Consider the following 26,214-nt stretch of genomic DNA (forward strand, 5'->3'; position numbering starts at 1 on the left):
AAAGTCGAGTTTGCAAAGCAAGGATATATTATGTGAAAATATAATCCTTATTATATGTTAACTGTTTAATGTGTTTTTTGTTGGTTAGATAAACATCGATAGCACGGTGGGCTTCAAAATCAAGCACTGTGATGACTACAGACCATTGCCAAAGCAGCTCTGACATACTTCCTCACACCCCTCTGCAGTCACATCACTCTACTCTGAAGATTAAGCAGATGTAGTACGAAAACTCCAAGAACTCAAAGCAGATCAAATCCAAAGACTTCCACAGCTTTTATGATGACCTGGCCCACGAGGACACACACACAAACACATGCAGTTTGTCTAATTTGTCTAATTATTTTATTTTCTTGCAGAGGTCTGTCTGCTAAGACACTGCACCGTTTCACAGGCTGCCATTCATTTTAGGCAGCAGCAGCCCAACCAAAGTCCTGTGCTGCTGGATGTTTTAGCTGCTCTGCCCTTGACCTTGTTTGTAATCAGCTGTTCAATATCTGTGAAATTACACACACACATACACACACACATATATCTTATGTTTGTCATAAATGAAATTATTTTGCTTCTGTTCATAATGTTTATTTTGTATGAAATTTTCTAGTGCTACCATTTTTACACACACTCAAAGTCACTTCATGTTCATTCTGTCGGTGTAGTTTCATTTTGAATTCTAGTGTTTTGAAATGTCATGTGAGTTTGTCAGATTGTTTTTTATTCAGGAAACCTTTGTCAGCGTTTTTTAAAATTTCCCATTTTGAATGTTGTTGTTGTGCCATTGTTATTGAAAGTGAAACGGGAGGTTGATATGCAGTTTAGTTAATTTTTTACATGATAATAGCACTTATTTCATATAGATGTTGTCTAAATGTATTAAGAGAAAGGATGACAGCACAGAAATAAAACAATAAACTATGTGAGTTGATGGTGAAATAATGTTATGAGCTACTGCAGCCGATGGAGCTGCCATAATCGTCCACCACCAAAACCTCCTATCTTCATTTTACATCGGTCAAAAACTCCATCTGAGGTTGATTTGGGTGAAATATTTATAAAGCCATTACACAATCAAATGACTATAACGTTAAAACACAATACCAAGGTTGATAATGGTATGTCCAGTTATTACAAAAACACTTTTTTTTTTTTTTTTTTCCTGAAAAAGGAGTTCCGGATCACCACCAAAATTAAATCAGCTCTTTACAGATTTCCAACAACTCCTGAATATTTCATGAAAATCTGTCAATAACATTTTGAGTTATCTTGACCACAAAAGACAAACAGATAAACACCGGTAAAAACATAACCTCCTTGGCAGAGGTAAAAATAAAAACAACACTGTTAAAAAAAAAATAAAGCAAACTCTTAAACAACACAATAAAGCTCCAAGTCAACCACACCTCGAACCATCCACTCAGGAAGCAACACTGATTGACAATTAATTTCACATGCTGTTGTGCAAATGGAATAGACAACAGGGGGAAATTATAGGCAATTAGCAAGTCACACCCAATAAAGGAGTGGTTCTGCAGGTGGTGACCACAGGCGACTTCTCAGTTCCGATGCTTTCTGGCTGATGTTTTGGTCACTTTTGAATGCTGGCGGTGCTCCAGTAGGCCACAAATGTGCATGTGTCTGCTCAAACAGTCAGAAACAGACTCCATGAGGGCCCGACATCCACAGGTGGGGGTTGTGCTTACAGCCCAACACCCTGCAGGACGTTTGGCATTTGCCAGAGAACACCAAGATTGGCAAATTCACCACTAGCGCCCTGTGCTCTTCACAGATGAAAGCAGGTTCACACTGAGCACATGTGACAGATGTGACAGAGTCTGGAGACGCCGTGGAGAACGTTCTGCTGCCTGCAACATCCTCCAGCGTGACCGGTTTGGCAGTGGGTCAGTAATGGTGTGGGGTGGCATTTCTTTGGAGGGCCGCACAGCCCTCCATGTGCTTGCCAGAGGTAGCCTGACTACCATTAGGTACCTTTCTCCTAATGCAAGTCAATGCTAGACCTCATGTGGCTGGAGTGTGTCAACAGTTCCTGCAACACGAAGGCATTGATGTTATGGACTGGCCTACCTGTTCCCCAGACCTGAATCTAGTTAAGGCACATCTGGGACATCATGTCTCGCTCCATCCACCAACGGCAAGTTGCACCACAGACTGTCCAGGAGTTGGTGGATGATTTAGTCCAGGTCTGGGAGGAGATCCTTTAGGAGAACATCCGCCGCCTCATCAGGAGCACGCCCAGGCGTTGTAGGAAGGTCATACTGGCACGCAGAGGACACACACACTACTGTTGACTTGTTTAAAGGACATTACTTCAAAGTTGGATCAGCCTCCAAATCCAGACCTCCATGGGGAGATACATTTGATTTTCATTAATAATTTTTGTGTGATTTTGTTGTCAGCACATTCAACTATGGAAAGAACAAAGTATTTAATGAAAATATTCCATTCATTCAGATCTACAACGTGTTACTTTAGTCTTCCCTTTATATTTTTGAGCAGTGTATTTAAAATGTCAGCGGCATTTATGTGAGCATCTTTGCTGTTTAAGGTCTTTTGTTCAGGATTAATCTACACCATGACTGAGAAAGAAAATAATTACTAGTCTGCATTAAACTGAGGAAAGATTTAATCTGGAAAATGACACTAACATGCTTTCTAATGTCATTAATCCGCAACCTTCCTTTTCAAACTTTTGAAATCTTAGAAGTAATAATCTGACTCCGGTTGTATTTCATTGTTCTTTGTCCCTAGCTACTGCTCTCCATCAGTACGAGTTTCCAAATTGCTTGAAATGTTTGCTTAAGAAAATTAAATAAAAATTAAAACGTGAACCTAAAGTTGTGAGTTCTTTTGTAATGTATTATGTGGTAGCTGCTTCTTTTAAACAGATGATCTACCAGAGTGCAGCAGATCACATTTTCACCCTTTTGCTGATCTCTCTGCAGGTACTACGCTATCTGCTGCCAGCCTCTGGTCTACCGGAACAAAATGACGCCCATGCGAGTGGCTTTAATGATCGGTGGCTGCTGGGTCATTCCCACTTTCATCTCTTTCCTGCCCATCATGCAGGGCTGGAACAGCATCGGCATCACCCACCTGGTGAGTGCTGCATGTGTTTGTGTGTCATGTGATGATGAAAGAACACTTTTTTTTTAGCTGAAAATGGACAGAAAATGAAAGAGGAAAGAAAAACATGCATTGCAGAAACTATTGGTGTCTATAAACACAATTAAAGAAATTACAGTCCTGTAGAGAGTTGTTTACAAGATGGAACAGTTACTTAATATGTTACCATGGAAACAACATCAACATGTCAGACAAAGGCGGAAGGAGAAGGCCGCTGACACCAATAACATTTAGTTTGGCAGTTTCTTTGTTTTTAGACCAAAATATAAAGTATCTTGTCTGGATTACAAGAGTCCCTGATGAGTCATTTTTAATTTAAAACAACAATAGGAGGAAAATATAAAGCTTTAAAATTAAGATGTTGCTCAAGAGTGACCTTAAGAAAGATAAGCTGAATTTAGTTATTTTATGATCTTTCATCAAAAGTTCCTGCAGTTAAAAGGAAACTTTAACACTCCTCAGTTGGACTTGGCAACCGAAAGGGTTTTAGGTTATGGATGCTTTAACTTGTGGTGAGCGGTCGCAAGATGTAAACAACTGAATTGGGACACAACAAACGACGGCTGTCACCAGATCCTTTAGAGGAGAATACATAAGGCTTATAATCTATAATACAAACCCCAGGAGTAAAAAGAGACTTGTAGTTACCTTTTCTATCACGCTGTATGAAGCCTGATCTGACAGAAACATGTCTAACGGACATCAACACTGCACACACATCAGCACCAAGAACACACCAAGCTTAGGGTGTAAAAAGGGTGAACTGGTTCAGTTTTTTATTTATTTATTTATTTTTGTCTGTAATACTTTCACGCTTCAGAAAAAAGCATTGTGTTTTTTTGAAAAATCCAAATGATTCTCAAAAAGTTGAATTTTGCTCTGTTAAAGCAGGAAACATCTTCAGACTTAAAAGAAGCAGTAAAATGAAATTAGAGCAAACCCTGACTGTTGATGTGTGTTTGACTGCTGACTTAGTCAAGGTTAGAAGGCACGTGTTCAGGGAATAGGTTTTCACCAGTTAACCATCCACAATCACCAGCAAGCAGCCTGGATTCGCATGATGGGCTTAACAAACTGGAAGGCTTTGCCCTGGCACTGGGTATGCAATGCTCACTTTGTCACCATTTGTCTGTCTGATTACACCGAAGACCTGAACTGATCAGAGACTGACATGTTTACATGGATGCATGACAAAAGTCTTCCAATCATTTGTGCGTTGACATGACTGAAAGATTTGATGCGATCGTAATGTGAGTGTGAGAATGAAGGATCTCTGAAAGTTTTTAAGATAATCAGGATAACTTTTTTTTTTTCTTTTGGCTGCTTCCGATGCACCTTGTTATGATACAATTTACCTTGGTTTTAGAGATGATTCTCAGTTATGGAACAGCAATAAACCTCTTTTTGCCTTCCAGATATACAGTCATGCATGATGATGTACCCAAACATTATAAAGCTCTCTCATTGGTCGGCAGCAGTGCAGATGAGGAAACACAGTGACTGGTAAACGGAGGGTGGAACTGCCAGATCATCCAATTAATCAGAGATAGGGAATCACACAGCCAAACTGGCCAGCTACAATCTGTAATCATACAGATAATTGGAATACTTATGCATGTGCATACACGCGCACACACACACACACACACACGCACAAAAGAAGAAAAATGCTTGGACCTGAGGCTGTAACAACAAAGATGTCTGCTTTTGATTTAAGATAAATGCAATATGTGAAGAGAACAAAAAAAAGGCTTAAAAATTTAAAGCAATGTGTAAAAAAGTAATTATTTAATTTATTTCAAAGAGAGTGTTTGAAGACAAGTGTGAAGATAAGAGGAGAATTTGAGGCCACCAGGAAAGAAAAGAACTTTTCTGGTTTTTACCTGACTACCAGCAGAAGTTCCATCTAAGCTGCCTCTTAACTGGGAACTGGCCAGTTCCGTTTGGCAGCAATAGAGGCAATACACACAACACATCAAGCACACAGACACACACCTTTCCATCGTATTTTTCTGATGCACACTAACTAAGCTGAGTACAACGGTAGTGTAAGGTTCAAGCAGCAGCAGCGACGGCTCTCTGTGGGTCTAATTAGAGCTGTTTCAATATTCTGTAAAGCGGTCGTTCCCTGGCACAAACTGAAACTCCAAAACTCAACAAAACACACAGACATCAGGTGAGACAAGATGGCCTGTGGGTACGTCACAGCGACCGACCGAAGGACACAAGCTGCGGTTTTACAAGAAGTTGCATCTCTGAAGTGAAGAGGTTTTTCCAGTTCTGTAATGACAGATCATTTTAAAAAATAATTATTTGGGATCTACCAAACTGCTGCAAGGAGTGCTAGGAGAAGACCCAAGTACTGGGAGCAGCAGCGCAGAGAAAGAAGTCATAGCAAATGGCCTTTATTTAACTGAAACAAAAATCTTAACACATTATTGCCCTCCTAAAGGAGAGTTAATTGGAAAACTGGAATAGGATGTGACACCCTGAAATGGACAAAATCAGGATCATAAACACTTTACCAGAGAAAACCAGAGGTCCAAAGACGACCTGCATTTGTAAGAACTTTTACTGGAAACAAAACCCAAATTAGTTCAAATTTGGGAATATTCAAAATGATGAATGAAAATCTTGTATTCCCTGAAAAGATGAATGATTCGAGCAAGTTAATGAATGTGAGTTTAACATGTCCCCAAAGTCTGCAGTTCAAATCTAGGTCCACGTACCAAACCTTACTCCCTTGACGCATAAAAGTGCCAAAATGATTGATTTAGCTTCAAACTTTCTCTCTTATTTCCAGGAAGAGAAAAATAGTCTTTTTTCAGTGACTTTGTTGATAGTTTTGCTGCATTGGCCAAGTTTATTTGAGTAAACAGACAAGAGAAGGTCAGCAACAAGCCAGCCAGGTCTGGATGGAGTCCCATAAGAGTCCCCCACAAGTCCTTGTTATTGGTTTCCAAATAGTCTTTGTCACAGTCAAGCAAATTATATATTTTTTTCCTTTGTCAGTTTTTTCTTTTGTCTGGAAAAAATTTACATGTGATAATATTGAAAAGGAAAATTAGTTCTGAACAAAAGGTGATTAAAAAAAGTTTTAGACTGCCGCTCATGTTTAAAACTAGAGCTCATTAGCATCATATTAGCTAATTATACCACATAGCTGTGAAAAGCTGTAAGCTAACTCTGCTGGTTTTGTCATAAGACTGCATCATCGAAGCAACTTAGGCTTCCTGTGCAAGCAATGAGAAGTTTAAAAAACAGATAGATTTACTTGATGAGGAGCCACTTTTTTTTTTTTTTTTTCGTTTGTTTAACAGAACATTTTACACAAAGAAGTGTCAGTCCATTCGTAAATTCCGCTTCAGTTTCATTCATGCGGAGCATCACATTTTTCTCTTCTTCCTCCTCTGAGCCTTGAGCTGTAGTTTACCACAGAAATGAGATGACAGTAGAGAATAAATCTGAGATTTCACTGTGATTAATGATGTTGTTCAAAGGCTTGCTCTTGCTCCAGAGCAGCATTTCACTTCTTGACTACACAGAATATGGGATTTTAAGCTGCTTCCTTTAGGTCTGAAGATGTTTCCTGCCTTAACAGAGCAAAGTCCTTCTGAAGTTCAACTTTTCTTGAATCTTATTAAAACATGAGAGGCATGAATGATCATGTTACCTGGGGAATGACATTACAAGGCTACAGAATGCACTAAAGAAAGGAAATTCCCAGTATTAACATTTTTATTCAAGTAAAATTTAATATTTCCTATGTTTGCTGAAAGGTGCCGGAGCTTTTGATGTTGCTCCCCATATTTACATTATAAAACAATCTTCCTTTCAAGCTTTTATTGTATTTCCTCTATTTCTAAATTTGTGTTCCTGTCTTTAGCTGGTTACTGGTTTGTTCTCTACTCAGTGTTGCATTTTCTGCTTTTATGCCACATTTAATAAAACATTATGAAGCCAAGATAAAGTTTTTAAGGAAGTTAAAAAAAAGTAACAAATAAATCTATTATTAGTTTAGTTCATTGATTCATTTTCTATACTGCATAGTCAACTAAACTTTAGCTTATAAAAAACTTTAACACAGCACCAGTTTTAACAAAGTTCTGAACATAGAAGTAAAGTGTTCAGATAAAGTGCAGAGTGAAATCAGAATAATAGCAGTAAAACGACAAAAGACAAAACAATAAAAAGTAAAAACACTAAAAACAATTAAAAAAAAAGAGAAAAAAGATACAATCTCATGCAGGATTGAATTCCAGGTCATAAAAATGGGTCTTCAGGTGGACAGAAATGTGGCTGCTCAATCCTATAGTGACAAAGAATTCCATAAATGTGGAGGCGAGACCATGGAGACTCTGTCCCCTCCGAGCTTCCGTCTAGACCTCAGTGTCTTCTACAGGAGCTGATAAGCTGATCTGTAAATGTAAGCTTTCTATTTTATTAACTAGTTTATATATTTTTACTTTCAATTATAATTCTCATCTTTAATATAATCTTTCAGATGATAATTTCCTATAGTCTGCAGTACCTATCAATTTAAAATTGCTTGTTATAGTCCAATAAATAATGACTCAACAGCACCTCCTGGGCTGCACCTTTAAATTCTGTTTGTAAAAGTTATGAACAGTATTGGTGTTAAAAAGGCAGCCTTGGCAGGAGTCCAACCCTCACCGGAAACTAAAATGATTTACTGCCGGCAATGCAGACCAAGCTCTGACACCTGTCACACAGGCACTGGACTGCTCGTACCAGTCAGTCCAGTACCTCATCCTCCTGAAGTAACCCTCCCACAGGAGTCCCCGGATGACATGGTCAAATGCCTTCTCCTAGCCGATGAAGCACATGTTAGGGCAAACTCTCATGCCTTCTTCAGGATCCCAAAGAGGCTACAGAGGTGGTCCACTGTTCCACTCAGAGACCCATATGATGACCCATAAAGACAGGGCGAATGCTGAGTGGGGAGCTTTTTTTTTTTTTTTTAATGTGTTGCAGGTCTGTAATGCAGAAATGGGTATTTTATAATGAAAAAAGGATGAAAACACAAGACGCTTGTTGTTTGCATAATGACTACTTCCAACCAGCATGTGATGCTCAAAATACTCTACATTCAGTCATCAATTTGAATGGATTTTTGAATTCATCTTGAACTCTATTGTTGCATCAAAACCTCATCAGAGAATCACAAAAATGCTCTTTTAGTTCCAGCAACGAAAGCAGTGTCCCAACATTAAATTAAACCACATGACATAATTAATTTCTCTTTTTTTATTTGCCAGATTGAGCAGAGGAGCAACAGCGGAGGCAGCAACTCCACCTCCTGTGTCTTCATGGTCAACAAGCCATATGCCCTCACCTGCTCTGTGGTAGCCTTCTACATCCCTCTGGTCCTCATGGTGCTGGCTTACCAAAGGATCTACATCACAGCTCGAGCACACGCTCTACAGATCAGCATGCTGCAGCGGGCAGGAGGAGCTGGGGCCAGCACGCCTGGTACCTCGGGTGCTGGCGCCGGGGTCAACGCAGGCGCCGATTCTGCTGATCATCAACGCAACCATCGTATGCGAACAGAAACAAAGGCAGCAAAGACTCTGTGCATCATCATGGGATGTTTCTGTCTCTGTTGGGCACCATTTTTTGTCACCAACGTAGTGGACCCATTTATAGATTACACAGTGCCCGACCAGCTGTGGACCGCCTGCCTGTGGCTGGGTTACATCAACTCCATGCTGAACCCAATCCTTTATGCCTTCCTCAACAAGTCCTTCCGTCGTGCCTTCCTCATCATCCTGTGTTGTGGGAGGAAGAGGTACCGCAGGCCGTCCATCCTTGCTCCCAGTACCACCTGTGCAGCCACACAGATCAACGGTTCCACACATGTGCTCAAGTAAGTTCTTCGGATTACTTTCTCATGGTGTGCTGGTTCTGTCACTTAGTTTGAAATTGCACTCGGGATAAACTTCGAGTGGAAATTTGAAATGTAGAATGATGCTGCTTTTTTTTTTGTTTGTTTTGGTGTTTAGTGATTTTTGCATTAAGTAACTTTTTAACATGGAGAATTTAAATTAGGATTTGTCATAAAACATGGCAGCAAGTAGGGAAAATCTGCTTCTAGCTTCAGAAATGGATGTCAGTATGTCACCTTACACCAACGTTACTTCTAATAAACCAGAGCTTATCTCTAGTAATGTTCAAGTCTAGTCTTCCTCTGCCAAAAATGTCACCTGTTGAGGTGTGCAGAGAAATCCTTTCAAAGGAGTTTTCAGTGAAACTTTATTAATATCAGTAACATAAAATTCAAATTTTTAGCTCAGTGTAAAATTCACTACAGCCTTGAAACACAAGATATGAGTGTTTTAGCTTCTACCTTTCTGTTTTATTAAAGATAGAAATAAAATGCCATTTTCCCATGACTTTGTTGCTCGTTTGGCAGCATTGGCCCAGTTTATTTGGGTAAACAGATGGAGAGGGTCATCAACAAGCCAGCCAGGTTTGAACTGCACTGAGTCAAAAAAAAGAGACAAACACAGTCCTTCTCAACAGGTCCTTAATTAATGCTTTGCAAACTGTCTTAGTCGCAGTAAAGCAAATGAGAACATTTTCATTTTATTTGTCTAGGAAAACATGGAAAGTGGAAAGTCCGAGAAAGAAATTTAACTGAAACGTTTTACAGTGTAGTTTTTAAAATAAAGCACAAAATGACATAAAAAATGTTCACACTACCCCTCATGTTGAAAACTAGAGCTCATTACCAGCATCAAATTAGCTCATTTTACAACATATCTGTGTGTTTGACATCTTCTGACCTGTTTTCATCATGTAACTGCATCATCAAAGACAGCATGGACTTCCCATGCAAATCTCTAAGAAATGAAGAGCTGAAGAACAAATAGCTTCATTGTATGACGAACCCAGCTGGAGAGCCACAGCAATGTTCAGAGATACAAACTCGGTCATGATTTCTGTGAAGAGCTTTACAACAGATAGCAGAGGATTATAGACATGATCACAGACTGGACTTTTTGGGCTTGTTTTATGAAGATAGATCAGAGCAAAGAAGCTATCTGAAGAGACCATTTTACAAACTCGTGCTTTTATCCGAGACAGCTCTGATGGATGAAGAAACTTTGTGGGGGAACATGACCTCGAAAGGGGAAGACATCTGTATAAATTGGATTGCAGGATTTAGACACGTGACTGTTATAAAGTCAATATGAAATATTTCCCTTTGGATTGCATTTCCTAAATTCATAAGCTTCAGAACAGTTCTTAGCTTTGACCCTTTCAGTATAGAAAAAAATGCCTACATAACATCAAGACCAAAAAAGTGGCAAATTTGACCAGACTGTGGTGCCACTCACTGACTGAGGAAGGAGACGGATGTTACATCAGTGAAAGAAGTTTTGTCAACAGGAATGCCCGGACCTCTGTTGCAGTCATTTCCTAAGATTTTTATTACCTATACAAATGAACTGTTGCAGCTATGTCTTTGTGTGGCTATGCCTTGGTAAAGTTGTGATGCCCAGTAATACTGCACCATTTGGTGTTTTCCGCTTCTTTGTTTTTCCTTTTTTTTTTTTTTTTTGTTGCCGCTTTGATTTCTGTTGAGTGAATTTTCTTTCTACTTTTGAATTGTTAAATCTAACACTCAACTATTTTCAGTTAAATAAGTAAAGTAACTGGAATTAAAAGTTCACGGTGGTTCTATATTAATTTAATACTCCTTTATAAGTGAATGGATTATGAGTAAACTACCCTTATTGAGATAGCACAACGTTTAAACACCAGCATTAAACCCTGGCTTGTCATACCCTACCTGGTTCCATTTGCCCTCACTTGGATTATCCTCCCTCTCCAGCCACAGCTGCATCTCTTTAGGTGAATGAACACGCCTGTCCACAATCACCACCGCCTCCCTTTATAACCAACTCATTTCTCCACATCAGGCACCAGTCCGTTTGTTATCGTATCCGGTTCCTTGGTCCTTCTGTTTGTTAAATAAACCCTTTGATATAATTTATTTTTTCAGCGTGAATCCTTCATCCTCCTCCTCTTCTTCTTCTGCAAACCCATGACATCGTTATTCGTGAAACTGCATGTCTTTAACTTCAAATAGAAATGTATAGTGATGTATCTGCTGCTGACTGAGGATGCAAAAGCATGAATACATTTTTTAAGAGTATTAATATCTAAGTCTCATCAGGACACACACAGGCCTCGTGCAGGTTAATGTGTAGTGTCTCAAACGTCCATCCTCCCATTCAGCAACGTTGCAGATCTCAGACTGACGCTTGAAACTTACACGTAAAAACAAATTGTTTTAGGGATTTGACTCAGCAGAAAACCCTGGATATGGATATCGCCTCATTGTTCCTGTATCACAGCAGCAAATGTACCAAACTGGTGCTGACATGTTGAAATTATCAAGTGGAAGGTCATTGTAATTGTAAGCGATCAATAGATGTGTTTATAACAAAACAAACTCTAGCCTATTAAAGTCCATTCTGTTGGCATTATGTGACACATTTTATTTTCTGTTCACTGCACATTTGTGGACTACTCCTGGGAGATGTTTCTGGGAACTGAGAGGAAGCTATTAGTGAACATCCATATGGAAGCCATCTTTCTGTAACCCTTTTTATGTTAAGTGTTGGCTAAAATTAAATGAGCTATTTGCACATTAGTAAATATATCTGGGGATAATCTATGATTTTTTTTTTTTTTTCAATCAAGCCAAGCAAACATCGCAGGAGATTGTAGAAACTACTAAAACTGGGTTAAGAACTGCCTAAAGTATTATTAAAAACTGGAAGGATAGTGGGGAACCATTGTCTTCCAAGAAGAAATGTCACCAGGAAAAAACAACTCTGAGTTATGGTAACCAGTGATCACTTAAATGTTTGCTGAGATTTAATCAAAGAAAAAACTGACAGTAGACCTCAGGACTTTGTTTAATAGTGAAAGAATCAGAAAGCATCAGAGTAAGAAGAGAGGCAGATACAGTGATGTTCCAATCAAGCCGAGCGCTACGGTATAAACCTGTGGGAAAGGTCTATAAACTGGGATTACTGGTCAGGTCTGGGTTCAGCATCATTATGTGCTCAAAGAATTAGGTCAGCTGAAGGAGATGCCAACAAAGATTTTTTAAGGGGTTACCAAGGGTTATTAAGTCAAAATTGTGTATGTACAACATTGGTTTTAAGGGGAGGGGGGCAGATCACTCCCCCCTGGGAGAACAATTTGAACATTGTAGATTTAAATGCATCGATAGGGGTGCTCTGAGGGCCAAACCTCAATACCTATCCACTCATTCTACAAGTAAAATTCAACTTTAGAGGCCTTAACAATTCCATTGTTGGATTTAGACTCAGACTTCCTGGATTGCAAAAATAATTAAAATGTTGTAAATATTTTGGAGATTGGCTGCTTCCAAAACTGACATGTTTCCAGCAAGCAGGGAAGTTTTGAGCATATCTGCTATGCCTTCATGTAACCTTAACAAACGAAAAGTACACAGACTCGTCACGCCATTAAAATAAAATAAAACCTTTTTGCTGCTTTCCTGACCAAAAACAAAAATATGGGAGGCAAAATGGCAACAAGTTGATAAAAATTCACTTACTCACACATTCACTCTCAAAAAGAACATTTTAGTAGAACTTTGTACTTGCCTGAATAAAATACATTTTTATTTATTTTTGTTTTTATTAGATTTTAAAAGACATTTTTAATTCAAATATAAACAAAGCAACAAAGCATGATGTGTTGTCGCAATAGTACATGAATGTTGGCATGAATGAAAACCTATCACTTCTGCAGGGGGCTCTAGTGGGATGGCCAGCTTTTTTCTCAGGGTGGCACTGGTCACCCCTGACTGCCTGATCAGGGCATCCCTGCAGTTGACTTGCCTAGTCATTCAGTATATTCAGGTGAATATACTGAATGACTAGTTTATTCCATCAATGGATTCTTCCCCTGATGGCACTGCCACATTCCACAATGACAACGACAAGATTCATTGGGATAAAACTGTAAAAGACTAGTTCAAGGAGCATGGGACATTATGTTCACACATTATTGGCTACAGCAGAGTCCAGACATAGACCCCATTCAGAATCTTTAAGATGTGCTGGAGGAGAATTTGCACATAATCAACAGTGTACTGTACTTTTAATACATAGTGTCAAATTGTCCAGTAAGCATTTGACTACATTTAGACATCAGTCACTTCTTGTTCAGGTAAAATATAAATATAACATATCACATAGTTGCACATTTAAAACATTTCTTCTACGGGCCTTTTACTAGGCAAATTAACTGATGCCATTGTTTCCTTCTTTTCGTCTGAAAGTGTCGAAAAAAAAATGCCACAATCCTCCAAAATGAACTGATTCTAATGTTATATACTACACGTGATGGTCAGATGAGGCATCATGGAGCATTAAAGCCTTCCAGAAAAATTGATTAAGAAAATGGCTAATTCCTCAAAGTTTCACATGAGCACATGATACCTTCCACTTGCTGGCCAAGACATTTAACTCATGAAGCTTTAGTCTGAACCGTACAGTCTGTGATGCACTGTATTTTGTGTCACCAAGTGCTACCTGACAAAACATAGAACTTTCTTGTATAAATATAATATAGTTTCTGGTTAGATGATATCGTAGCATGTCCATAAGAATAAACCAATATCCATTCCCAGAAGGAAAATTAGTTAAATCTGGTAGCATGAACACAAAGTGAAATAGGGCATTTTGGAAACATCTGTAGCATCCTCCCCATATTCCAACTACTGCAGGTTTCAGTTTAATTTTTGGGGACAGCATTTAGTTTTTATTTCTAATGCCAATAACTAGGAAGAGAAATATTTGAAAATTCAATACTCGTGAATATTTACTAAAGTAGCCTGGTTGTTTAGTTAAATTTATTTACTTACTTTTTTTGTATTAGTATTTCATACATGCTCTGCTAGGGGTGGCAGTGGCTCAGGCAGTAGAGTCGCTTGTTTTGTAACCTGACGGTTTGCGTTTTGAGTCCTGCTCCCCTTTGCTGCTGCAGCCCCAAGGGGGACACAGTTTTTCTCTGGGTGCCGGTTCCAAGCCCGAATAAATGCAGAGGGTTGCATCCAGCATAAAACATGCTAATTCACCTGAGCAATGATTCACTGTGGTCGAAAAGGAAACAACATTTCAAACATGCTCTGTTAAAATAAGGGTAATGTACATAAATGCAGAGCTGGATTGCAGTTGTACATAATGGCTGGTAAAGACCCTAAAAAGGCTTCAAAAGGAGCGAGTATTTTAAATTTTTTTTGGTATTAGATGCTCTCTTACACTTCTTTAGACTTCAGTAAGCGGTTTAAGAAGGCAGCTGACATACCACAATCCATCTTTACACATGTTTCCCCCAGTCATCTCCACACGAGGCTGTATGCCACAAAGACTGTTATTCCGCTGCATATATAGCAGAAGATTGTATAATCCCCAGTCCTTTGCTCTGCTGCTGATGGATGGTGGAGTCAGCTTTTGTTCATGATTAAAGGTGGAGTTGAAATAAGGTTTGTGCACGTGTTTAGACTCATTAGAGAGATTTACAGAGAGTAATTATGGTTTTCAGAGCTTCATAAATCTGTCGTGAAGATCGTGTGTAATATGTGATTTAGTCATAAAACAGCACATAGTTCTCTACATCGCATCCATGACGCTATGTGGTGTTTGTGTGAAAAATAAATCTAACATCCTTACCCAAACCATATATTTATAAGCCTAAATAAGTGATGGAGCTTCTCTCATCTGAGTATTTTAATACCCAAATCTAAAAAAATGTAAGTATGGTTTAGAGTTAGCGATAGTCAAAGAAAAGGATGAGTAATTTAACCTGACAAAGTATGTTTTGAGAAGTGGAACTTGCATCAGATGAAGCCATCACATGGACTACACAGGCGTGAGGTCAAATTTTCACATTCAAGTATCTCAAAAGATGACGCTCGTTGCAAGACAGCGTTTAAAATCCACACACACAACAATTCATTCAGTACAAGGACATCAAGTCTTTCACAGTCACTTGAAAGAACATTGAACGGCACAAAAAGTGATTTACTGCCCCATCCCAACATGACATATGATTTATGTGTGTTTACTCTGGTTGTCTTTCGCTCACATGCCTCAGCAGCTGTGTGATAACAAAAGCATGTTTTTGTTTTGTTTTTTTCATGTAGATTCATTTATTTTCTATGCTGCTTAGTCCAGTTTAGAGCTGAGTGGGTGCTGGAGCTTAACCAGGCAATTAGGCAAGGCAAGTTTATTTGTTTAACATAATAGGCTACATGTACACGACAATTAAAAGTGTTTTAAATAAAACATTAAAAGCATTAAATTAAAATGATTAAAAGAAACATAACTTAAAAGTTACTGTGCAGAGAAAAATGCATGAGAAAAAAGTGGGTTTTTTTTTTACCTGGATGGAAAAAGTGTCTAGATTTAATCTCCACTGGCAGTTTGTTCCACTTGTTTGCAGCATAACAGCTAAATGCTGCTTCTTAGGTTTAGTCTGGACTCTGGTTTGGACAATATGACGTGAGTCTGGATCGACGAGCTCTGCTTGGTTCATATTCTCTGAACATATCCCACATGTATTCTGGGCCTAAACCGTTCTGGGATTGTAAAGGCAAGGCAAGTTTATTTGTACAGCACCTTTCATGTACAAGACAATTCAAAGTGCTTCACATGAAACATTAAAAGCATTACAGAAAAAAAAAAAGCATGAAAGACAATACAAATAGAATAATAAAATCATAAATTATATTAAAATAATTAAAATTAGAATTAAGTAAAAGTTACTGCGCATGAGAAAAGAAATGTTTAACCTGGATTTAAAAGTTTCTACATTTGGTGAAAGTTTAATCTCCACTGGCAGATTATTCCACTTGTTTGCAGAATAACAGCTAAATGCTGCTTCTCCATGTTTAGTCTGGACTCTGGTCTGGACGAGTTGACCCGAGTCTTTGGATCTAAGAGCTCTGCTTGGTTTATGTTCTCTGAACATATTCCAGATGTATTCAGGTCCAGAACCATTCTGGGATTGTAAACAATCAGCAGGGTTTTGATATCTGCCTTGTGGCTGACTGGAAACCAGTGTAAAGATTTTAAAACTGGTGTGACGTGTTCAGACCTCCTAGTTCTAGTTAAAGCTCCAGCAGCAGCATCTGGATGAGCTGCAGATGTTTAATGCTCTTTTTAGGAAATCCTGTTAAGACCACTCCAGTAATCCAGTAAACCGGTGATGAAGGCATGGAGGAGTTTCTCCTGGTCTTTCTGGGAGACTAAAATTTTAATTCTGTTGATGTTTCTGATGGTAAAAAGCTTCTTAGTGAAGCTTTAATGTGGCTGCTGAAAGTCAGATCCGAGTCTATCAACACTCCAAGGTTACGCGCTTGGTTGGTGATTCTCCAGGTGTTTACCAATTCTGACTCTCTTCTCTTCACTATTAAACATAAAAATCTCAGTTTTGTCTTCATTTAATTGTAGAAAATTCTCTGTTGTCTCTCAGTGTTTGCTTGACCCAAACACTGACACAAAGTTTATTCGACTGGAGTCAAGGACACAGTTAGCAGGCGAGAGGCACAGTTCGCTCTGGACACGTCACCCATCCAGATTTTTATTGATAAATGTTGCACATAAGACAAAAGACACGCAGGTTTGCTGGAATACTGCATATATAAAACGAAAACAATACATCAAAGTCTTAAAGCTTGATCCGTTTCTGAGAGCTACACCATCTGACCCATCATGTTCAGTTTTTTAAATGGACTGAACCATGTATTCTCATAAAACATCGTGTTCCCTTTCAGATGAATTATTTTTTATGCAGTAGAATTTACCAAGCTATCTGGAGGTTGAAAATGTGTTTTTCATGTCCTCGGTCATTCCTAACACTTTGTGCCGAACAGCTGTTGTGTGTACTTATCATCCCGGCTGAGTTCAGAGGAAACCCACTGCTTGGAGAGCGATGATTACAGTTTATTTCAAACGGTCTCTTAATTAGACTAGCACGTCCCACCGTCCATGCACGCACTCTAACCTTAAAAAGTTCCTTTTATTTCGCCACAGCTGGAGGTTTTTCCTCTCTGAAAACTGGCCAAATAATTTGTAGTAACAGTTACAGTAACCTATTCAGACCCCACAGACTTACCTTGGCCAACACCATGCTTATGTTGTGGGTCATAGCGAAAGGTCTTTGGTCCCCGTCTCGCAGCAAGAAAGTTCTCCACTAAATCAGCTGCTTCCTTGGCAGATTGTGGATTGCGTTCTTTTACCCACACTTTCAGTTCAGGAGATAGAGAACGGAAGAACTGCTCCAATATAAGGACCTCCCCAACTTGTTCCTTTGTCCGCTTGTCTGGTTGCATCCATTTCTGATAAAAGGTCTTTCAGTCTGTTATAAAACTCTCGGGGTGTCTCACCTGGTTGAATGTCTGGCCCTCTGAACCTCTGTCTGTACAGTTCACCAATTTCATACTTTGTTAGGATGGCCTCCTTGACTCTCTTGTAATCACATGTGTCATCCACTGCCATGGCCACATATGCAGCACGTGCTTTTCCAGTCAGATGTGGTACCAGCCTCACTGCCCAGTCTCTCTCTGGCCACTGATAAGCTGTTGCCAAGCGTTCAAAAGTAGTCAAATACAGCTCAATGTCATCTCCATCCTCCAACTTGGGGATTGCAGACTGGGCCCAACTCCTTACTACTGGCTCACCTCTAGCAAGCAACTGAAGCTCTGGTTCTTCTTCCTGCTCAGGAGGATCCATCTGGGGTTGAGATTCCCTCCCATGCTGCATCTCCAGATCATCTCTCAGATTATTGACTTGGACCTGTATCTGTCGCCATCTTTTTTCCTGCTTGAAAGCTTCCTTATCCCACCTGGAACTCAGGTCATTCTGGAACTGAAGGCATCTCTGCAACATACTGAAGATAGAGTTAATATTCACAGATTCTGGCATCTCCTCCCCAGATTGTGTGGCTACTGGCAGACCTCCCGACGTATCCTCCTCTGGGTCCTCCACTGGAACACTATCGCCAGCCTTATTGGACTTAGAATTGTGTTTTGGTCCCATGTTGGCATTTATATGGTGTACACCCAGGTCAGCAGCATCACATCCCACTTCTGATACCAAGTGTAAGGTTTTAACCTTAGGGAGTGCAGAATGGCGACGTCCCCTCAGGTGCACAGCCAAAGGAAGAAGAGGAGGAAGAACCACGGGACTCCAAAATTGGCAGAGCTCGGTTTCTTTTTACTTAGATTTCTTTTCAGTTTCACATGCACAGACACCTTTCCCCCTTTTGTTTTCAATTCACATTCCTCCACCAGTATATAGAGGCGAGAACCATATTCATTAATGCCCAACACAGGGGCGTTGTCACAAGTACAAATCTTAAAAACATACAATACAGCTTAACTCTAAACACCACTAGAAAAAGACTAAATTACTTCACACCTTATCCTTTTACTTTAATAATCAAAACAAGAAATACTAATCAACACAAATAAAGATTAACTACTTCTTCCCCAATCCCCCCCCCTCTCCTCAGGCCATTTGGTTTGTGCCAACCAACTAATTAAGCACACCAGGCCCTTGTCAGCAACATTCATGGGCGCGCCTCCATGACACTGCTGATCTCCAAGATCACCTCAGAGAGATAGAGAGAGGTTAGAAGCCAACCAAAACATATACAGAAAACAAACCAAATTAATGCATCGTTCAACTAAATAGGATCCAGCTTTAGTGAACAAATACATCAACAGAAACAAAGAAATAAAGGGATATGTACATGTCCGAGTGACAAAACAGCACCTGATTAGTGAGGGGATGCCTGCATCTTCCTCACAAGTCCTCAATGTGACATGTTTGTCTTATAAAGGATTCAGGCTAAGACTTAAAACTCACAATATAGTTAGAAAATATAAATATGTTGGCTTTACAGTTTGAAGTCTCTGTTCTTTTGCTGGTCAAGCTTAACCTGAGACTTGGCCAGTGTGGTATGACAGCTTTTTATTTCTGTACCTTTTTTTTCAACATTGCTTGTTGCTCTGGATAAAGATTGCCTAAATTCTGTTTGACCTTCACTAATATGTCGTGCTAATATGTCAAGCTGCAAGTGCTTGTGCTATGCCGCTAATCTGATCTAATCCCCTGATGCTGTTTATGAACCTTCAGAAAAACTAATACACAGACAGTGTAAAGGTGAGTTTACTGAATACTACCATATTTTTAAAACATCCAAAGCATTAAATTGGTTTGCAGGAATCATAAAAAAGAAATTAAATGAATAAGAAAAAGTTTAAATAAAATAGATAAAATGTATGAAATAATGTGGACTGCACATCAGGATTAACTGCATTCAGGGAGCTTCTAACATGAGAGACATATGAGGAAGATAAAGTGTTCAATACAAACACAGACAAGTCGGATTAGTGTGTCTCTGGTTTCTGGGCAGCATTGATCCTGACACTGATGATGATAAAACTGATTGTTGTGAAGAACAGTCTCCTCTCCTGGAGGTCATACTCAGTCTTTAACCTGTAATTAATTCAGCAAGAGTAGCTACATACAGGACTTGAGATGTTTGTGGTCATTCAGCAAATAAAGTTGAATTTAAACCAAATAAAATGAAGTTGCTGACAAATCCTTCATGATAGACTTTCAGTTTTGATTGATTGGTAATTTCTCATCATGTTAAGATTTTATCACAGACACAGTTCTGGTAAATAAACTCATAAAATAATGAGTGTTATTTAAGAAGTCATTTACAATTTCACAATTTAATTTATGACGGAACAACTTGCAGGGCCTAACAAGTTCATTGTGTATTACAGGCACATAGCTCAGAGAAAAGCTAAAAAAAAAATCAACCATTTACCTTTTTACCATTTATAGTTTTTTACACTTTGCGGTCTGTTCCTCAATGTTTTAAACATTTTAATTGTATTTTTCAAATATGAATGAGTTCTCCATACATGGCAAATGACTGACAGACCTGATAAAGTGCATTTTTATAAAGCTTTGCAAGTTTAATGACAACTATCTTTAAGCATCTGTTTATCAGTCATGGAGAATAACAGGACTCTAAAGTACTTTGTCTGACCACCAGTTAGCATTTACGGGATAACTTTGTGCCACCAGGGAGCGACTCTGAATTCTTTATATTTGATTACCAATTGTTCAATTTGAATCTGAACGTGCCTGTTTGAATAACTGCATAAAAAATAATTTAAATGACTAAATCTTTTTTTTAAATGTGTATTGTAGTAAAATAGAAACGTTTGTATTTGAAACATTTGTTCATTTTCCTAGTGCAGTTTCAGTTCTCTCCATACAGATTCAGATCTGAAATACAAACCTTTGTGCCACACATGCGGGACCTGGCCTGAGGACAAAAGTAGTCGATTGCAGATGGTGTTATGGTGTGGTGGTTTAATGCATTTTGGTTTCTCTGTTTTGGTTTCCTCATACTTTCTAGTTTTCCCTGTTTTGGCTTGTTCTATGTTCGTTAGTTCCCCCGGGTTCATTTAGTTCATCCGGGTCATCTGTGTCTCGTTTTGTTCTGTGTATTTATACCCGTCAGTTGTAGTTTTTTGCTTTGCTGGTTAATTGTGTGTGTTGTAGTTACCTGCCTTGGTTTCTTTATTAAAAGAAGTTTCTCAGCGCCGACTCTGCATCTCTGCATTTTGGTCATCTCCACGGTCCCCATGATGGCGTAGTCGAACCTCAGTTTGACAGACGCAAATTCTATTTATGCTTCGGTATCGCTGGTAATAAAATTATAGGAAAGTCTGTATTTTTCTTAGCTTTAGCATAACCTGCCTTGGGTGGTAATTGATTTATATTTGGATGGATGGATGGATCACTTTTCACTTGTAAGCTGGGCTTCAGTTTCAGCTGCTTCCGTTTCACTTACTAAAGTTGCACTAATCTTTCTTAAAGCTTCTCATCCATCTCAAATACAAAAAAATAGCCGGTGGGTGATGACCCATGTGAAAAGACCTGCTCACCTGAAAGGTCTGTGCAAGAAAAGCAAACAAAAAGTTGAGCAACACAACAGTGCTGAAGGCAAATGCGAGGTCAGTGAGAGAAACCCAAAGGGAGCGTGAACTAAAGCTACTTATCAGGAAATGATCCCTTTTTATTTTGCCTTTAGTGGATTTTTCTTCTTCTACCTTCTTGATTTATTTAGTTTGACATTCTTAGATGCCCAACACAGAAATCCCTTTTTACCTCCGCCAAGGAGGCATTTACCTGTTTGTCTGTGTTCAAGATAACTCAAACAGTAAAAGATGGATTTTCATGAAATTTTCAGGAGTTGTTGGAAATGTGAAAAGGTAGATGTGATTTAATTTTGGTGGTGATCCGGGTCACCGTTTTGATCTAGGAACTTTTTAAAGACCTTGGCGAAGGTTTGTGCTCTCTGAGTGCTTTTCTAGTTTGTCTATGAAACATTAAAGTGAGGGAATGATGACACTATTTCATCTTCTTTTGAAATATAGACTCACAGGTGGGCGTTTATGACATTGACTCAGCCCTTTTTGTTTCCACTGAGGGGTTTTATGGGTATCCCCCTGTTTCATATAACCTCCAACCACAGTCCTTTAAATCACTGCTGCCAAGCCTGTCAGAGCTCCAGCTTTCAGAATGCCAGGGCTATGTCAGCTGAGATTGGTTGTGAGGCTGCTCAGGAGTGAGATCTGAGGTGGCGTTAATGCATGTCTGACTCACAATGTGTTGAAGTCATGTCCTCGCTGTGTTCAGATGCTACTCAGAGGAAGTGACGGCTAAAAATAAAAATCCTTCATCTTCTACATGTCAATCTGAGTGCTTTTACAGACATCCCAAGCCATCACTATAGGAAGCATGCAGGAGCTAAAGTACAGCTGCCTGATCGCAATTTATTTATCTAACCAGCTAACTAACCTGTACAGCGCACGCTCAGTCTGACAGATTGGAGTTAGTTCCTGTTTGGTCCTTGTCTTCACTCAGCTGCAGAACAGACATGGCTGGAGGATAATATGACTCACCTGATCATGGTGATGAGGCCTGTGACTGTGCAGGGTTAACGGTGAAACTCAGGAATCTGGAGGCAAAATTAAATACATGACATTTGATTTGTAAACGGACTCGAATGAGACTCGCACAACAAAAAAAGTCAACGTGGTATTTTAGACAGAAGCGTGCTTTACATTTAGTACATGTTCTTTTCTGTGCTTTGCTCTCAGCACTTGAATGTGTAAATTGTTAGTTAATGAACTGCATCTGGAGTTCATCCTATCTGGATAGTCAAAAAAAACTGCAGCTAGATCAAAGATCTAGATCAAAGCTTTCTTATTAATTTTGTATTTGTAGTAAGTGGTCTCAGTTCTGAAGTCGCAACCAGGATAAACAGTAGAATTCAGAGCAACAAAACCAGCAAAGGCAGCTGCTTATAAAAGGACGGGGATGCAGCTGAAACAGCTCCTTATTACAAGAACAACCCTCAGACCTAAAGAGCGGCAAGAACCAAATATCAACTCATCAACATTAGTTTAGTAAGGTCTATAACCATCCTGATGTGCTGCTTTTACTCAGGGCCACAGATATCTACTGCAGTCATTATTAAACAAGTGATGATGATGATGTGTAATGTAAAATGTAATAGGCAAACTATAATCATACATTAATGGACAGACATACATAAATAGAAATAAATGAAGAATGCAAACATAACTGAAAACCACATATTCTGTTTACATATCCAAGAAGGAAGGGGTGGAATTACAGACTTATATTATCCCATCCCCTTCCCAGCAAATTGTTCATTTCCAACTACTTAGCTTCCTATCAATGTAACAATATGCATAATGATATATCTCCATCCTTAATAATAATAATATTCTCCATTATCATAAAAAGCAAATATATATATATATATATATATATATATATATATATATATATATATATATATATATGAAAATTACACTAGAATACCTTGAAAACATAACTCAATAGTAAACACCCTAAAAATCAAATGCCCTCTTCATCTATTGTAAACATATTATCTTTATTCTTTTTTTTTTTGTAAACTGGTTTATTTTTGGACATTTGGAGCGTCCACACCAAGCTGTTTCAGTTTACCCCGAAAGGTTAAATGTGTACAATAATATTAGGACAAAATTCTGCATCATCATCATATTCAAGAAAAAAAAAAGTTGTTTGGTCTGCTCCATTTCATTACATTTAATAGTTCTTCTCATTCTTATTTTATCATATCAGATTGACAATGAACAGACTCTTACTCTCACTGCAGGTACTTTGGGACATGCTGCTTGTTCTGGAATTTTTGTTTAGAATAACATAATCCTTGGTGGCATGAAGTCAGCAGGGTGTTGAAAGCATTCCTGAGAGATTTCGCTCCATATTGACATGATAGTATGACACAGTTTCTACAGATCTGCACATGCTGCAGATGAATGATTGTCCTTCTCCATCACACAGCCAGCAGCCTGATCTGCTCTCCTGCTGTTTATGTAACTAATCACAGCTGTCACAACTTTGGCTATACACACACACACACACACACACACACACACACATATATATATATATATATATATATATATATATATATATATATATATATATATATATATATATATATATATATATATATATATATATATATATATATATATATATATAAAACGCCCCTTTCGGAAAAATAATTACACAAAGGGATCTCATATTTCTTATCCAGTGTTTTGATGCAGCTGTATTTTCCATTCTCTGACTTGCTCTCATCAGCCTAAAGCTCGTTACATCCTCCACAAGAAGCTTTGTCTGAAGCCGGGAGGGATCAATGCGGGCGGCGATATCTGCTTTTTGTGCAGTGAAGCTGGTTGTTTCATATCTAACGAGCAACTTCGTCCGCGGCAAGGCAGGTTGTGCACACAGCAGGGTGGGTTGTACATGCAGCTGGCTTCCTGTATTTAAATGCCACATGTTGGAAAATATTCACTTTCTTTTCACCACCTAGATCATCTGCTTAATTAAAACCATCTGTTTTACCTGCAACAGGAAAAATGCGGAAGCAACATCTTACCGCTTCAGGCTTTTCATGTTAACCACGCCCACTTCAAATGGCCAACCAATCCAACGATACTTAACCGGCTCTGCTGGTAAAAGTTTTGCGCGCTTGGTATTTAGCCAGCTTCGTGAAGCCTTTATCACTCGTTCGCTCCCTGGTGGTTGGATGACTGCTGGTTGAGAACCTGAGTGATCAGAGACGCATGCAGCAGAGCTCACGTTTTGAATGTAAATATTTTTGACAATCAGGTTTATTTAATTGCGGCCACTAAAATTGTGATCGCAATCCAAATCGGATTAATTGTGCAGCCCAAGTTGCAACTGAAATAGAGACTCATCTGCCTAGGCAGCATTTTAACTTCTTTTCTCCATTTTGGTGAATCTGTTTGAACTGTAGCCTAAGTTTCCTGTTCATACCTGACAGAAGTGACCCCTGGTGGGGCCTTCTGATGCTGTAGCTCATCTGCTTCTAGGCTGAACGTACGATGTGCTAAGTTATGGTATTCTGCATATGGCTGAAATGAACTTCCAGTTGCCTTTCTGTCATCAAATTTCTCTTCTTCAGATCATTCTCTGTGTAAAAATCCCAGTAATTCTGCTGTTCCGAACTAAACAGACCACCCTACCCAACAACAACAACAACCAAAGTCTCATAAATTCACTTTATTCCTCAAAAGTGAACTTTTTTAATCTGCTGCTAGCTGGACATTAGACTCCTTGGAGAGTTTTCTGTGTATTGAGAGACCTGTGTGATGCAGAACAAACACTCCTTCGGTAGTACAAACACAGCAGCGAAATAGAGATGAAGGTGGAAGGTTAGGCACATGGCAGCAGTGGAGAGCAGACCCCCGTGTTCAGAATCATGTCTGAGGGGAAACAGCAAAGTGAGCATTTGAAGCAGCTGTTTGGTAGATTATGATTAATTAAATACATAAACTGGCCAACTGAGGAAATTACACATAATACCTATATTCTCTAAGGCGTATTAACCCTCCGCTATACACACAGGGTAACACAGGTATGTCCAAGGAGTGTTTATAGTCTCCCAGGACTCATTTATGTGAAACTGTCAGTGCCAGGAGAACAAACTGTGTCCAGAAGCAATTCTTCATCAGGGCTGAGGAGAGAAAGAAGGTCAGGAGTTTGAAAAAGGAGGAGCAGAAAGAAAGAAAAGAAGTGCTAGAAATGGGAAAAGGGTGTAAAAACAGTAAAAAGAGGAGTGAAAGGATGGACAAGTGTGTGGATAAGAAACAAGAGCAGAGTAAAAAAAAAAAAAAGAGAGGGGAGGGTAAAAAAAAAGAAAGAGGGAGATAAGAAAACAGAGAAGAAGAAGAGAAAAAAAAAGCCAAATAAAGAAAACCTGAGACAAAGAGTAAAGGAGGACGACATGGATGATGTGAGGAGAGGAGCCCATGAGAAGAAATGCGGGGAAAGGCAGGGTGTGGTGAACGAGGAATGAACCAAGGGGACCTGAAAGGACGTGAAGAGCAAGAAGAAGAAAGAACTGGAGAGTCGAGCAGGATGTGAGGTAAGAAGAAAGAGTGAAGAAATGGAAAGATGAGAAGGTTGGATTTGCAGGAGTAACAAGATAAAGAGGAGGAGGAGGAGGAGGAGGAGGAGGAGGAGATGGGATCGAGGCTGAGAGAAATAACTGCAACAGTGAGAAAAATATTCCAAAGAAGAGGAAGAAAAATAGGATTAATCCCAAACGGCAAGACAGGAAATGAGATGGAGAGCGAAAAGCATTTGTAGTGTGTTTGTCCTGGGTCTTGTCAGTGACGGGTAACATCATTTACTTCAGACTCTCAACAGCCCAGACTTAATAGGTTGTTTCCATCATTTTTGACGTGCAAAGTGAGCGTTTGTGAGCTGCCGCCACCTGCAGAGAGCTGAAGTCTGACTGTTGACCCAGCAGGCTGGTATGCTGCTGATGTTTCTGAAACGCAGAGGCGGTTAAACA

At 39.1% G+C, this 26,214-nt stretch overlaps 1 protein-coding gene across 1 annotated transcript in view; it reads left to right on the plus strand.

The window, feature by feature from the left end:
* Positions 1 to 26,214, plus strand: part of htr4 (5-hydroxytryptamine receptor 4) — a 179,432-nt gene that overhangs the window by 105,284 nt on the left and 47,934 nt on the right. Inside the window, exons 4-5 of the mRNA XM_079249570.1 lie at positions 2,961 to 3,114; positions 8,421 to 9,028. Of these exons, the coding sequence (XP_079105696.1) occupies positions 2,961 to 3,114; positions 8,421 to 9,028 (762 nt within the window). The remainder of the gene's footprint in view (positions 1 to 2,960; positions 3,115 to 8,420; positions 9,029 to 26,214) is intronic.

This window comes from Telmatherina bonti (assembly GCF_933228915.1).
Source record: "Telmatherina bonti genome assembly, chromosome: 12".
Classification (NCBI taxonomy): domain Eukaryota; kingdom Metazoa; phylum Chordata; class Actinopteri; order Atheriniformes; family Telmatherinidae; genus Telmatherina; species Telmatherina bonti.